The sequence below is a fragment of the Manis pentadactyla genome, chromosome 10, assembly GCF_030020395.1.
Source record: "Manis pentadactyla isolate mManPen7 chromosome 10, mManPen7.hap1, whole genome shotgun sequence".
Lineage (NCBI taxonomy): Eukaryota > Metazoa > Chordata > Mammalia > Pholidota > Manidae > Manis > Manis pentadactyla.
In genome coordinates, this window is record NC_080028.1 from 25,497,569 (window position 1) to 25,514,424 (window position 16,856).

A 16,856-nucleotide genomic window follows, 5' to 3' on the forward strand; every position below is an offset into this window, starting at 1 on the left:
CTCAACTAACCCGATCCTCCACCATACACCTAACCCTAATGTGGGCTCCGTGACCTAACCCCTCCCCATCATCCTCACCTTCACCCACACCTAACCATAACCCAAGTCCTAAACATAACCCTGACCCTCACACTGACACCACACCCTAATTCTAATCATAACCGTATTCTCACCCTACACTGAACCCTAAACTGAACCCTAACCCTAAGCCTGGCCACTCAACGTAACCTCTTACCCTCACTGTCACCTTCACCCATGCCTAACTGTAATCCAAAGCCTTAATCTAAAACCAACAATCACACTGAACCAAAATCCAAACCCTTTACTAACCCTCTACACTTAACCCTAACCTAATCCTAATGATAAGTCTAGCCCTTGACCTCACCTTCCCCCTCACTAACAGGGAACTGTAACCATTAACCTAATTCTCATGCTAACCTGCAGCCTAAACCGAAATCCTAACTCTGACCCACAGCATAACTTCATCTAAACCTAACCCTACACCTGTCTCTGACCCTAACCTACCCAGACCCCCAATCCTTCACCCTCATCGTCACCCAAACCTCACCGTTACCCTAAACCTAAATCTCACACTAACCCTAACATTAAACTGGAACCCTAACTCTAACCGTAACCTTATGCTCATGCTACACCTAACGCTAAATTAACCCTGGCCCCTCAGCCTCACCATCACCTTCACCCACACCTAACCATAAGCCTAAACCTAAACCTAACCTTAACCCTAATACTAAAGCTGAACCCAAACTCTCTCCCTAACCCTATCCTCACCCTACACTGAACCCTAAACCTAACCCTAATCCTAACCCTGGTGACTTGATCTAACCTCTCACCCTCATTGTCATCTTTACCAACACCTAACCATAACCCAAAACCTAAACCTAACCCAAACCCTAACACTGAATCCTAAACCTAACTGTCACCGTAAACATATCCTCACCTTACACCTAACACTAATCCTAACCATAAGTCTAGCCCCTGACCCTCAACCTCACCCTCACTTATGGGGAACCATAACCCTTAACCTCACTCTCAGGCTAACCCTCACCTCCCAGCCTGATGGCCTTCCTGTCTGCTGGTGTCGGAACAAACGGTAAGCTTGTGAAGGTCACAGAGCTGCATGAAATGGGCAGGGCCTAGGGCCTTCTGAAAGGCGTGACCATCTTCCCTCTGCACTGAGCAAACTGAAATACAATCCCAGAAGCTGCTGGGCTCCAAAGCCCAGCGAGCCCAGTTCCCCTTCCCTATGGCACGGACATGCCTGCAGCTAGGCACTACTATTTTCTAAGTGGTGTGGTCCAGGCCAGGCTTTATGCTCTCCCTGCTGGAGGCCCGCCATCCATATTGAGTGTATTTCCAAGAAAGCAGTTGACACGCTTGGCTGTGCTATTCCTGGAAATGTTCAATAGGCCATCTTTTGGCAGGGGCTGCCGCTGATGGATGGTTCGGAAGGGGAGCCCACACGTTCAGTGCCACCTCTGCCCCAGACTATTCCCAGGTGCCTCAGCAACAGCCATCCCTAAATACCACAGGCTGTTAGCTGGCGGGGGCTGTAGGCCTCTGTGGAACTCACTTCCTCCCTGGCAGGGCAGCTGCCAGCAGGCTTGCTGCTAAATGAGGACAGGAGGCTTGTGACTCTAAATTATAAAACATATCAGCTCTGCTGATGCACTGCATGTCCCGCAGTAAGCTCTGCAGGGGACACTTGCCCACTGCCAAAGGGCATTCTAGAGAGCAGCTTTAGCTCCTGTGGCAGCCACAGGAGAGATGCCAAGCCTGTTGCTGGGCAGAGCAGGGCAACTCCAGAGGTTAGAATTTCCCTCTGACGCACAACACAGCATGGACCAGGGCTTCTCAGCCTCCACACTGCTGCCATTTGGGGTCAGAGGCTTCTTTTGGGGGTCTGTGTGTTGTAGGATGTTTAGCGGCATCCTTGGCCTCCACCCCCTAGATGCCAGTAGCACCTCCACCCGTGAGCCCTCCTCCAGTTGTGATAACCAAAATACCTCCAGATATTGCCAAATGTCCCCTGGAAGGCATATTTGCCTGTGGTTGAGAAGCACTGGTGCAGAGGAAAGGAGATAGGAGCCATCCGGGGTGATGCCAGAGGAAGACGGAACCTCAAAGTTTGGTGTCCAGTTGAACTGGGTGATGCCAGGAAAGTCACAGAACCCTTGCCTCAGTTTCTTCATCTCTAAAACGGGAAGCAAGAGACAGGCAAATCAAGGAAGTGTGGAGATGAGGTAATGCATGCTATGCACTTAAGAGGTAATAAAGCACCACATAAAACAATGGAGCAGTAGATTATCTAATGCTTGAATCCTTCCCTGCCTCAAAGGGCCCGGCTCCCTTTGAAAGGAAAAAATAGAGGAATATTCTTAAAATTTCCAGGACCCTTCAATTAAAATGACAAATGCTTTAGAAAGCTTCTCTCTCTTTATCTGTCTTTATGTGTTTTCCTGAATTCAAACAAGACTAACTACATTATGGCTGCCTGAGGTTAATGAAAATAATTTCCTCTTGCCTTCTTTGAACAAGGTTTTGAATTTTTTTATCAACATGCTTGCATCCCTTTGGTAAAAGAACAAAAAGTAGGGGTATGGGGGGGTCCCTCTAGTTTCTTCACAAAGTTAGTGTCTTTTCCTTTATGATTACTAACAGAAACTGATAAATGAAACACCGCAGTCCTATAGAAAGACACTGTTGCTTTAAATGAGCTTTGCTGTTGTATAATTCTCTGGCAGACTTCACCCCACCAGCTTTCAAGGAACTCTAGAGAAATCTTTAAAGGTTAATATTTCTTCTGTTCACATTGCAGAAAAACACAGAGGGAATGGGTAATCTGAGCTGTCTCGAAGGCAAAGAATGAAGATCCAAGTCCTGGGGTACAGTGCTACATGCATCCCCCTGGTTGTGGGGTCCTTGGCAAGCTCCAGGCAGCCCCAGCCCTTCTTTGTGGCCATGTACATTGGAGCGTCCAAGGCCGCATTTACTTTGGGAAGTAGGACACTGTGATGAATCAAAGAAAACAAAAACAACTTCTTTTCCCATAATGGGCTCACTGAAGAGCTTTTCTAGGAAAAAACCTGCCAGGCTATTCCTTCTAGTTCCCTAAAGTATAACAGCCGGGGACAGGGGCTGAGGGGTACATGAGGAGGTATCCTGGGAAGTTTATTCCGAATAGCCCTTTCCCAGAAACAGACTTTGTTATGTTTATTGCTCAAAGTGAGTGTCCTCTTTGAGGCATCACTGGCCACATACCACCTACAGGATGCACTTGCTCTGACAGAATCATTCTGATCAGACAGGGTTCCTGGAAGGGGCCTGGGGAGTGAGACTGAACCGAACTAATGGAGGAAGGTTAGAAAAGGTGGCCAGGTGGCACTCTTGGAAAACCACCTCCCACACGCTTACCTCGTTAGGAGCCAGCACACTGTAATTCTGGGACAAGGTAAAGACAGGCAGGGCTGGGACTGGGGAAAGAGTGAGGCACCACCTCTACTGCAAAATGTAAAGGCACCAAATAAACCCAGCAATCACATAAATAATGGAAATAATATTGTAATACACTATTAAAAAAAAAACTCAGTGTCAAAAAATCCATGATGAACAAAATGCCAAAATTTTAAAGTTGGGATCTGGTTTCACAAGTTCGCATGTTCCCAAGGACTAGCACTTGACTTTGAGTGGTCTCATGGCTTTGACGGGCCTCAGTGAAGCATAGCAGCCAATGGAGCCAGGATTCAGAGTCACGGACAGAAGGGCAGCCTGTGGCCACGTGGCCTTCGGAGTGTCTCCAGCTCTCTGTGTTCTGGTTCTCCATGGTAAAGTGGGCCTCATATTGGCCCCAACAACCTCATAGGTGATGTTAGGACCAAATAAGATCTTGTGCATAAGACCATTTGATAAACCATACCTATGGAGTCCTTGAAATATGTACCAGAAGGCATAATAATAATACCAACAAGTAAGTTATATGGGCATTCTTGGAAAGTGAGGAGAAGGCAGGGGATGAAATGCATGAAGGGTGGGGCGGGCTGTGTGGTAGGAAGTGGGGGGGGGCCCGATTCTGGATTCTGACCTGAATTCACATCTCAGCTCAGTTATTGACAATTTCCAGAGCCTCGGCCCATTTTCCAACCTATCTGAGCCTCAGTTTTCTCAGTCTTAAATGGAGATTATAATGGATTGGCCATGAAGTGATGCATGCACAGCACCCAGGATGGTCTGGCACACTGGGAACTAACCCCTTCACCCCACACGTAACACACACACGCACCTCCCTGCATGCCTGTGCCCCCACCCAGCCTTCTCCCATGAAGAGAAAAGAAAGGGAAAGAAGGAGAGGCAGGAAGCATATAAGCAAAGATTGGAGGAGGTAAGAGAAGAGGATCGAGGGGAAAAAAAGAGAGGAAAGAAAGGAGGAAGGGAAGGAAGAGAAGAAAGAGGGAAACTCAGTCCCAGCCTAAGCTGAGCGCTCCCACAGAACATGTCAGTTTCCTGAGAAACATCCGCGGAAAGAATCAAGCTCGACCATGTATTAAGATTTATCTGTGATGACACACAGAGCTCTGATGCATTTGTTTCACCTGCTGTAGAATATTCCAGACCATGCCTCCATTTATATATCCATCCTTCCAAGGGTGAACATTTATGTTTTCTAAAGGGGCTTCAGCGGTACTGGTAATGTTGAATTCCTTGAGTGGACGGTATAGAGAAGTTCGTCTGTCGATCTCTCTGATTCTTCCTTAAACAGTTGGGCTCATCTGGATGTCCTACTCACTCGGCCTAACACCCAGGCCTCTCCCTTCAGCTCAGAGGCAGGCGGGATTTCGGGGCATAGATGAAACACGTCCACGTGAAGGGTCCGCGCACAGGGGGCAGGCCGCAGGAGTCTGCCCAGCAGCCACCGTCGCACAGGGCGACGGGGGTTCTGGTGGCTTCGCCTGCCCTGGGCAAGCAGAGGGGCTAGCCGCGCTGACTGACACGCACAGCCGGCAGGCCTGAGACTTCCCAGACAGACCTGGCCGACTGAGAGCTTGCCCTGATCTGGAAGGCCCGGGGCTGAGCCCCAAAGGCAGTTAGTGCTGAGAATTCCTGGAAGCCTTGGAGGGAAGATGCTTCAGGGAAAATAGTTTTCTCCTTGAATGGCTGAGCTCCCCTGAACTGAATCTCTATCCTACATAACAGAACAAAGGAGAAAGCCATGTTAAACCTGGGGAGCCCCTAGTCGCCGTTGATCCCCTGCAAGTCAGTCCATGCATTTCCTTACTAAAGAACAGGAGGAAGAAGTGCCAAAAATCCGAAAGAGTAAACCTGGAAACAGTTCCTGTTTGCCTTCGGAATGTGTTGCTCCTCCCGTCCTCTGCTCCAGTAGCTTTGTTTCTTATAGACTGTTTGCTTTGGCTACAATCAAAATCGGTCTGCATTCCCCAGCATCCACCTGCTCAGAGCACTGGTCTCTGACACTAGTCACGACTGGGGTGGGATTTGGGATGGGTCCTAGGGCGAGGTGAGGGAGGCATTCACCTCGGACACAAAGTTTAAGGGGACACCCAAAAACTCAGTAATTTGAAATAAATAACACTTTAATGCAATATTGTCAAAAATAAACATTAATGCAAAAACTCCATGATGAGCAAAATATCAGTATTTCAAATAAAGAGAGGCTCCATGCAGAAGCCCTGAGTTGAGGGCAACTGGGAAGTGCTTGGATCAGTCTTTGGTTTATGAACCCTCTTGCCATCTGGGCAGGTCAGGGAAGAAAATGTTCCCACCACCCCACAAGCACTTAACTGCCCCACAGCAGGATGGCAGGGTCCAATCTACCAACTACTGCAACCTACAGCCCCTGCCCAGGGACCCATGCATAGCACTGGGCCTCTTCCTCTCTCCAAGCTGCTCAGCCACCTGCCCCTCCCCATCTATGACAATTCAGCCTCATCTACCCATGATTCTACACGCATGTTTAATTGTACATAGTACATACCAGCACAAAGTACATAGTGCATTAACTACTCCAGAGGTCCCAGGCTGACTGCTAGAAGCTGTCTTATGTAGCTCATACAAAGTTTTTTTTTAATTACTTGCCAACATTGAACAATTGGGAGATTCTTACCAAAAAATCCAAATTTCTAGGCTGTCTTGAAAAGTCCAAATGTTTGGCAACTAATAACAATAACAATAACTCAAGTTTACTGAGAATATACTCGGTGCTGAGCACATAGCAGTTCTGTACTTACTACTTCCATTTTACAGATGATGAATCCGAGACTCAGAAAACTTAAGTAACTTGTCTAAAATCACACAGCTAATGAGCAGCTGGGCCAGATTCAAACCAGGGGAGTGACTCTAAAGAATCCACATACTTCTGTATCTCCCCCATCCTAGGGGCACAGACTAAATTACTGGTTTTCAACTGTGTTCCAAGAAGACTCAAAGTCCTCAGGGCTCCTGCTTCTAAATAGATCTGTTCCTTTTTTTTTTTTCCTTTTAAACCATTTTATATATTGTAGTTCGCTTCAAGAATTTTTGTAGGGGGTTGGGGGGAAGTGGGGGTGGGGGATGGTGGGGGGTATTCCGCTGCTCAGAAACAACACAACACAAAGTCCCAGGTCCAGATGATCTCCCTTTTATCTCTTCTCCAAGTCCTGGAAAGGCAGAACTTCTTCTCTCATTCCCAACTTACCAGACACCTCTCCACGTGACTGCATCACTTCTGGCTCCACCTTTGAGCATTCAGCTGCTGGTCGGGCCCCTCTGTGAACCACTGAATGGCCAGTGTCCAGACTTAGGAGCCGCGGACCTTCCTCCAAGACCTGCAGCGGGGAGACAGGGTAGTCTGAAATGGTGCCGAGGTCAACACAGAGGGGAAGTGCTGCGGTGAGTTGTGCAGTGAGGACGGCAGAGGCCGAAAGCATTTGAGCCTGGTAGAGAGGCTGTCCCCTTGCTTCTCTTAAGTGAAGTCTTTTATGGGTTGTCATGAATTTCAGTCCTATCATGGCTGTCTGTGAACTGAGTATATTCTTCAGGGAGCGTCTGGAAGCGTGGCCTCAAAGGTAGTAGAGTGTAGCGGAAGGAGCACAGGGAGGAACCAGAACTGAGCTCTGTCACTGCTTGGGACCGCACGACCCCCGGGACATTCAGAAAATGTGCACTGCTTTCCTCTACGTACCTCACCCAATACTCCTGGGCACACAGAGAGACTGAGAAGCATAAGGTCCCATGAGAATGGATGTCCTGTTTTAATTGTATGTGTATGGTGTGACAAGTGCAAACCAAGAAAAAGTGGGGGCTTCCAGACCTTTGAGGACAGATCGCTGGAGGTAGCCTTGTAATTGGGATTTCGCCCTTGGCCTCATTTCAGCCTTGCCATCCATTTGCCAACGACTCCTAAATACGTCACCCTGAGATTCCAACCCACGGTTCTTATTCTGTACTGAATAGCTGGACTTGGATGTCCCATACACTTCTCCGGCGATTTCCAAAATGGAACTCCTCAACATCTGAAACCTGCCGCTTCAGCAGTGTTCTAGTTCAGGAGCTGGCATCCCCAGCCATCCATCCATATATCCCAGAAAGCTGGCAGCCATCCTTGACTGCTTCCTTTCCTTATTCCTCAAATTTAATCAATATCAAGGTTATGCTGATTCAGTCCACCCCTTAAGGGGCTCTTTAATCTGTCTACTTCTCTCCAGCTCTAATGGTGTGACCTTGGACTAAACCACCCCCATCTCTGGCCAGGGTGACTGTAATTAACATCTATTGGTTATCTGTCTCTGCCCTTATTCCCCATCCTGCATTCATGCTCCAAAGAACCAAAAAGATCTTTCTGAAACACCAACACATAGAATGATAATCTCTCTAGAACACAAGAATGCTCATCTTATTCTCATGCTTAAATCCCTTTGACAGCTTCTCATTTTTCTTAGGATAAAGTCCTACCTCTAACATGGCATGCAAGGTTAGCCCCTGCCCACCTCTCCCACCATCCCTACTCTAACCATCAAAACTCTAACCAAACCGTGTCTCTTCCAGTTCCCCAAACACGCTCCATTCCCTCCTCTCCACCTCTTGCACATATTCCTCCATCTACTGAGAATATACTCCCTGTGATGGTTAACTTTATGTGTCAATTTGTCTGGGTTAAGGAATGTCCAAATAGCTGGTAAAACATAATTTCTGGGTGTGTCTTTGGGAATGCATCCAGGAGAGATTGGCATGTGGATCAGTTGACTAAGTAAAGATCGCTGTCACCAGGGCAGGAAGGCATCTTTCAATCTACCTGAAGAGAACAAAAAAGCAGCAGATGGGCCTATTTGCTGTCTGCTTGAGCTGGGTCATCCATTTCAGACAGGGATTAATGTCATTGACTCCCCTGTTTCTCAGGCCTTGCAACTCAGACTGAATCAGACCACTGGCTTTCCTGATTCTCCAGCTTGCAGACAGCAGATCGTGGGACCTCTCAGGCCTCCATAACTGTGTGAGCCAACTCCTAGAATAAACCTCCTCTTTCATATGTATATATATATATTTTTTCCTGGAGAACCCTAATACACTGCATTAACTCCTGCTCACCCTTTGTGCCTCAGCTTAGGTGGCACTTTACCCAGTCAGCTTTCACTGACCTTCCCAGACGGAGTTACTCTTCTATTGCATTTCCACAAGCACCTTGTCCTACCTTCATTTAGCTCTCACCTTAAAGCACCTGTTATAATTCCTTTTGACTTAACTGCCTTTCCCATCAGGCTGAAAATTCTACAAAAGTTAGCACGTATTTTGTTTACATTTGTGTCCTCTGTACCTAGACCATAGCCAGGTACATAGTATATGCTCAGTAAAGTTTGATTTTTCTGACTGAAATGATCAGACTACCCAAAGTTTGAGTCATCTTTTAGCAGAAACATTAAGAATCACTACCAGGAAAGAGTATGCTTGCTAAGGAAAATATTTCAGTCAGATGTGCACGTCAGACCGTGCTCTAATGATACCAAGAACTGACTGTTTTAAAGCCTTGGCAATTTGCTATCTTCTATTTCCTAGAAGTCCACGTATTTTGGAATTTGTTGAGGTTGTGAAATGAAATCTCTTTCTATATATTGGAGAACTTTCTGAGTGTTACCTAGTTTCTTTCTGCCAAGCTGGCATGGTTTCTAATCCTTGTTTTGGTTCTCTGTATTTTGTTGTGACTTTTTGTACCTTCCACTCATTAATGGCCCTGGTGTTGAAATCTCCCTTCATATCAATGTCTGAAAAAGAACTGTCTAAAAGTACATCTGCACCTGGGGTCAAGAAACAAGAAAAACGTAGGGTCTGTATTTTTCATTTTTAGTCAACGTTTTGACCTCTCTTGACCCAAAGTTTCCAAACTCTGGGCAACTGCTTAAGCTATTTAATTATTGATTTCCCACACATTTTCTCTCACTTTCAAACACCGGAAAATGTTGAATTCAAAAGGCATGACTCCTCCCTAGGTGAGACTACTGAAAGTGCAAAGACCTGACTCAAGTCGTGACTCTGTTGTTTCTAAGCTTGTGACCTTGGACCAACTACTAACCTCTCTGAACTTCAGCTTTCTCCTCCGCGAAGCAAGAGTGACACCAACTTCACACAGTACTTTCTGCCTTGAGCATGGGAGGCGCTGCATAAATGTTAATGTCCTTCCCAAACAGGTCTGCCATTAATCATACCCATGACCATGCAATGGTCCCTACGGAATCTTTGTGGATTAAAATGACTTTTCATGATAATAAATCTCTACTGTTAGCAGGAGCAGTTGCCAGCCAGTCTCAATGTTAACACTCTCCCAAGTAGTTAAAGCTTTTAAGATTGCTATTAAATGATAGGATTATTTGCTTTCTCCCCTTAACTTGCTGGGCCCTACTGAGATCTTTCACAGCTAGTATCTCCTTTCATCCTTACAACCAACCTTGGAAGTAAGTTGGCAAATATTATTATACCAATTTTTCAGAAGAAGAAACAATGCGACAGGGTCACACAAACTTATACAAGATGGAGCTGGGACTTCACCTGGTCCTTCTCATTCTACGACCAGTGCTCTTTTACCATGCCTTCCTCTGCTTTCAAACATATGGGGAAAAGGAAGATGCCAACCGCTCTCAGAGGGAGCATATACACAGGAACTCACTCCCTCAGAGTGCCGCAGAGGAAAAAGCACCAGACTGGGGTCAAAAAGACCTAGGGCTCATGGTCACTTGGGGTGTCAGTCTCCTTACTCTGCAAAGAACAGGTAGCAATAAGTGATTCCAAGTTCTCTCCCATGTTCCTATTTCTTGAATATGTATCTTTGTTATTTTAGCATATGGGCAGTGTTGCTGTCCTAGGAATGGTTCTCCTTGCTTTCTGATGTATGCAGTTGGGTGGACAAAGGGACTCAGCACTCTCGCATACTTTCCACCTCCTTTATCCAAGTCAAATTATTAGTCATCTTATTTTGCATCCTTGTACAGGATACTAAGATCTCAAGATTTAGATTCAGGGAGGAGTAAGATACTCTGTTTAGGTCTCAAGGTCCAAGCCACATGTTTCTGTTCATTTTTAATCAAAACCTACTATGGGGATTACTGGATGGTGGCTCAGTTAATAAAAGAGTGCTTTCTTATTTGACTCATGTCCTCTGCCTTCTCTTTCTAGAAAACTGTGGCAGCCAGTCTCCAAGATGGTCCCTAACAAACCCCTGCTCTTGGTATTTGTACCCTTTTATAGTCCCTTCCTACACTGTACCAGGGTTGATTTGTGAGTGACCAACAGAATATGGCGTAAGTGATAACACGTAACTTCTGAACTGGTCATAAAAGACTGCGGCTTCTGTTTCGGTTGCTCTGTCTCTTGGATAATTTGCTCTGGGGAAAGCCAGCTGCTATGTCTTGACAAGCAGTCTGTGATTCTTTCCTATAATTTCCCTTTCCCCTTCTCTTTCTGCCCCCACCCTCCATGACCAGTAGCATCTATTATATTTCATCATCTTTATAGGAGTCCTTGTTTGACTTTCCCTTGAAGCCAGGGATGAACTATTTCTTACATATTTTTGAACCCTCAATGCCTAGCACAGTGCCTGGCACAAAGTAGGCTCTCAACAAATGCTGTTGAATAAAGAATGGAGGGAAACTTAGTTTTTATATTTAGTGTATAGTCATACCTCATGTTTTACTTCTTTCCTTTCATTCATATATCAATTTTTAACAGCTTTATTGAGATATAATTGATATTCAAAGAACTGGCAAGAATATATGAAAAACTAAGTAATTTTGATGAGTTTGGACATATACAAATGTGTGGCATAACAGTCAAGGTACTAGACATATGCAACACAACATCTCCCAGGGTTTCTTGTGTCCCTTTGTTTTTTGTGATCTACTCTCTTAATACAAGATCTACCACATTAACAAATTTTGAAGTGCAGATTACAATAGTAATTACAGGCACTGTACAACAGATCTCTAGAATTTATCCAACATAACTGAAACTACACCCACTGATCAACTCCCCATCTTCTGCTCCTCCCAGCCCCTGGCAACCACTATTATATTCTCTTTTTCTATGAGTTTGACCGCTTTAGATACTTCATATTAAAGTGAGATCTTTCGGTCTCTGTTCTGTGACTGGCTTATTTCACTCAGCATAAAGTCTTCCAGATTTATCCATGTTGTTGCAAATGTCAGGGTTTCCTTCTTTATCAAGGCTGAATAATATTCATATTTTAAATGTCTTGAGTGTAGGCTTTTAATTTTTTCCAGTAGAAGCCAAATGTAGTGATCTATATTAGATTTCATAGACATTTGAGATCATTGAATAAGCCTGTATGTAGAAATAAAAAACAAGTCTAAGAAATCAATTGAATTTAAATAGGGGTCTCCATGCATTCTCCTGATTTACCCTCATAATTTTAGTTCCAGTGGGTACCAAAGAGTAAATCCCTTCCTCAAACTGAAGAACTTATTTTTCCTCTTTTCTGTCCATACGCCCAATTAAATTTATTGAAGCTTTATCAAATTATACTTAATTCACATGAATATTTTCGCTTCAAGGATGTTTTCATTCCAAGTCTCTTACTGTTGTCACTTTAGGTCTAACTATTTTTACTCAGTGACACAGTCCCCTGAGACTGGCAGATGTTAATTCCAGAGGCTGAGTGGACGTCCAAGAAGCAAGAGAATGCAGGGAAACCACAGCCTGACCTTCTATTTGTCCCCTAAATCTGGATTCTCAGAACAGAGCTGACAGCGAGCCCAAGGCCCTGGGAAACCCATGCCCATCGTCCTGCCCCTTCCACTGAAGACAAAGCAGTCTTCAGAACTTGAGCGGTTGATTTGTACTTAGGTACTGAAAGGTCAAAATATCTTTAACTCAAAAAGAGACCACATTCATTTTAAAGAAGATTAACGAAGTGGAGAGTTACCAGAAGGAAGAGGTATAAATAGACATTATACTTATGATGGATCTAATAAACTTCTGAAAACAGTCAATCTTCTATACACAAGTTTAGGTGAGTGTGTGTATATGTGCATATGTATGGACACATATGCATGGGTATATACATATATACAAAAATTATACATGTATATATTTTAAACCACCCACTTTTTTGGTATAGGGTACAGTGTTCTCATATCTTCCTTCAGTGATCTCCCAGGGAGCCATTTTATCAGCGCACATAGTTCTACTTACCAGTTTCTGAGGATTAGTCTCATGGGCAGCTTTATGTAACATATATTGGCTACAATACAAAGCTTCTCTACTTAAATTGCATGTCCAAATTGTGATCCGGTAAGACAAACAGTACCTTCTCGTCTGCACATGCCAGTGTCTGTGTATGTGGGGTAAAATACTACTTTGGTAGTGAAGGAGTCAATTCTTTTGAAAATCTTTATCCCCTTCTTCTTCCTAGATGATTCTGAGATTTAGATGTGTGACAAACAAAAAGAGAGGAGAAAACACTATTTCCTGGTAGCCACAAAAGACCAATTCCCTTCATTTTTTTTTTTGACTGCTGTAGAACACACATAAAATAGGGCACGTCTCTAAAAAGCTCTGACATATCAGCCACAAGCTCTTTTTGTATTAAAAGAGACCAGACACCAAAATATTCCTGGTGCCAAAAAAGTGCTGTTTGAACCCTTTTTCACTTCCTCTTGCAATGATGACTTGGGCTTTGTTAAATCAAAGACAAGATCTCTATTGCTTTGGGGCAGACATGACAGCAGAGATTTGGCTGACTTTGTCACGTTGATACGGTCACCCAAGCTACCAGAGACTGGCCGTGAAGCTATGAGTTAAAAATGATAATCATCTAAAGAAAAGTACATGAGTAGTGTCTATACTTTCTAGGAACTGGGAGTTGGCTTCCTCTGACCCTCTCCTGCTCCCCTTGCCCCACCCCCCAGATTCATAAAAAGGAATTACTGAAATAATTTGGTGTTTGTCCAAGGGTAGCTAAACACGGAACCTAGTGAGGTGTTTGTCCTTATTTCTGAGAAGGCAGCCTATCACTCAGTTTTATTCTAACAAAAACAAATCTACTAAAAGCAGTAGGGGAGAGGAGACTTGTCAACAAAGGTCATCTAGAAGCAATACTTATTCTGAAAATAGGGTTTTCTGTCACAACTGCAAGGAGCACTTGAAAGGCATAATGAGATTTGTTGGGCTCCAGAGGAGACCTGAAGACTCCAGCTGCCTGGTTCGTCTCCAGTCTGGGAGTGAAACAAACTTTGTGTACAATACTTGCAAAAGCTTGTTTAGAAGCGTAGCTTGGTGGGGGGCAGGGGACAGTGAGGGAATCAGATGCTCTTCTGTTCTTATGTTCTAAAAGTGGCACTTTCTCAACCCTACTTTTAAAATCACAGTGGTTAAGGTGATCGAGATGTGTAAGAAGAGGCAGAATGAAAAAGCAAGACGGCAAGCTGTGGAGCTCACCCTTCGGCTTGCTTCCTAACGTTAGGATCTGATGGGGACCCTGTCACTTCCTCCCCTGATCTCCAGAGAGACTCCGACTCCAGAGCCAGAGCCAAGGCAAGGATAACTGTACTCGGAGCCTGCCTTTGGAGGGTGGGAACTACCTGTTTTCCTCCTGGGCTGTAGAGTAAGTACATCTGAACTCCACCAGCCATCCCGCTTCCATGTGAAGGAAAAAAAGGTGGTTAGTTCCAGATGGTGGACTGAACCAACACGGTTACTTCTCTTACCTCCCAAATCCCAGGGAAATGGGGTACAGAAAATAAGACTAAGTCCCAGGCATTACCTAGGAAATGCTGCCTGAGTGGAAACTGAAGAATTTCTGGGTGGCAGCAAGACAGAAACACCAGAGATCTGAGAAATACACTGGAGGAGGCTGCAGGGAAAATAATTCTCCAGCCTATAAGCTTCATCAGGACAAGTAATTATCAGTCTAATTGGTTTATTACATCCTCTCTCTCTTCTACAGTTAATGGCACAGAGTAAGTATTCAATAGTGACCGTTAAACACGAACATAGTCATTTTCCTAGGAGAAAAATACGTTCAAGGTCAGCAGAAGAGGATAGAAATGTATTGTGGAATGCATGACTGAGAAATGGAAGCACTGCCAGTCCAGTGCTGCACAATTAGGAGCTAGTTACGGTGCTTGCTCCAGGCTTTCTGAGTAAAGGACTAGCCACAGGGAACTTTGGGAATAAGATGGGGCCAGAGAGAAAAATAAGGCATGGCCCAGATACCACTGAATTGTTAAGTGGGGAAGGACAATTTGGAACAGGTGTGAAATATCCTGAGGTGCTACAAGGGGGTAACTTTCCCTACTTGTTATTTTAGGAACCTATCCCCACATCCATAAACCTTAGAGCGCAACATAGCTGTCACAGTCAGTCATCACATTCAGAAGGCAGGCCTGGCAAGAGATGTTGGAAGATAACTTTAACAATTGCTTGGAAAATGATACCAGCTACCAGTACTGATCAATTTATATGTGAAAGCAAGCAACCCATAATCACCAGATCTCTGAACCAAACTCATAGCCTACAAGCTGAACCAGTAGAAAACTGACCTCTTAGGAAAGAACAAACGCAGCAAGCCTAAAAGAACCTTGAAAATATTTTATTTTAGTACTTAAGATGCAACTGGTATCACATCCATAAAAAAAGAATAAGTTGATGTAGAAAAAAGCAGCAATCAGAGAAAAAGAACAGTGTCTCAAAAACAAAAAATATGATTAATGGATTATAAACTCAATGCCAGGGATGAATTATAAAATAGATACAACTGAAAAGAGAACTAGTGATTTGGAAAACAAATCAGGGTATTTTTTTTCCCCTGAAGATAGAGCAAAAAGTCAGAGAAAGAAATGATGAGAAAAAAGAAATACAGAAGATTCAGTAGAAAAAAATATGTTTATTAGGAATTATAACACATGATAGATAGGATGACAGAAGCCATTAATAGAAAAATACCCTCCCAGGCTAAATAAGTACTTAAGTTTTTAGTACTTATTTTAAAAACCAACAATTCTGGGTGTGCAGTGTGCCAAGCAAGAGTATTAAGAGGAGAGTACATAGAGATATTGCCCCTGATCTTTCTGAATTCAAAAATTAAAGAGAAAATCCTTAGCCAACCAGTGGTGCGGTGGGGTAGAAATAGTTTCGCTTAAAGAAATAGGGTTAGACTGGTAATGAACATTTTATTTTTAATACTAAATGTTAGACAACAATAGAATGTCTACATTCTTTGAAGAAATAGGATTTTTTGAATCTATAATTCTATGTGCTATACTAGTTTTTAAGCAAGTGGCCAAGATAAAGACATTTTGCATGTGTAAGGATTCAGAATGTATACCATGGTAAAAGAACAAAATCTTTATGGAGTATTTCAATTAGAAATAAAGTTATTTCTTCATTCTAAAAATCATTATCTGCTAAATACATGGAACTGCTTTCCCTTCACTTGGAAATTTTTACAGTACATAAGTGATTGGGAGAACAAGAAATGAAGTAAAAAACAATCAGTAGTATAATGTAAACTTAAATGAAGAATAACAGGTATATATTCCATGAACAAAAATGATTTCCAGAAAAATTAATATTTCACATAAAAAGGCTTAAAGTTATATAGAAAGACTTGCATCATTTGTTTGTTTATAATAGAAAAACTCAGAACAATGGTGGATTGAACAAAAGGAGTTTTTTTTCATATAAAATAAACCTAACAGGCAGCTCAGGGCTAACGTAACAGGAACAGTGTCATGAGGATTCTAGGAAGACCCTAGGATCCTAAATTTCTGTTCTCTCATCATCAGGCCTGGCTAACATTCTTCAAGTCATCCAACAGCTCAGAAGGGCTGCTGAATTCCACCCATCATACCCACAGTCCAGATAGCAGGAAGGACAAATGGGCATTCACAACTGAGGTAACATCTTTTAAAGAGAACCCTTGGATCCCACTCTACACTTTTATTTACATTTCATTACCCAGAACTTTATCACATGACCATTTTTAGGGCAAGAGGGTTGGAAATTTAGTCTTTTATTCTGTATGGCAATGTATGCTGAACTGAAAAATCAGAGCTCTGTTTTAAAGCAGGAAGGGAGAGTAGATACTGGGAGGCTCTGCACAGAATACCAGTTTCTTAAATAGAAAGATTTAGTATTGTAAGATTCAAATTTCCTTGAGTAAATCCACACATTCATTGCAATGTCAATGACTTTTATCCCCTCTAATTTTTAAAAAAACTGAGGTAAAACTTGATATAAATACACAGATCTTAATTGTGACAGCTTAATGAGTTTTGACAAATGCACACAGTAGTAAAAACAACATGCCCATGAAGACTTGGTGCAGCTGAGGTGGAGCTTCA

The 16,856-nt window shown here is 43.5% G+C and overlaps 1 protein-coding gene across 1 annotated transcript; it reads right to left on the reverse strand.

Annotated features, from left to right (window-relative positions):
* Window positions 1-532: 532 nt before the first annotated feature.
* LOC130679227 (uncharacterized) lies at window positions 533-6,938 on the reverse strand. Its single transcript, XM_057487856.1, has 2 exons — window positions 6,707-6,938; window positions 533-2,212 (listed from the first exon to the last, which is right to left on the reverse strand). Exons 1-2 carry the CDS (start codon window positions 6,936-6,938, stop codon window positions 1,746-1,748), a joined length of 699 nt encoding a protein of 232 aa, XP_057343839.1. The 3' UTR covers window positions 533-1,745.
* Between the last annotated feature and the right edge of the window lie 9,918 nt (window positions 6,939-16,856).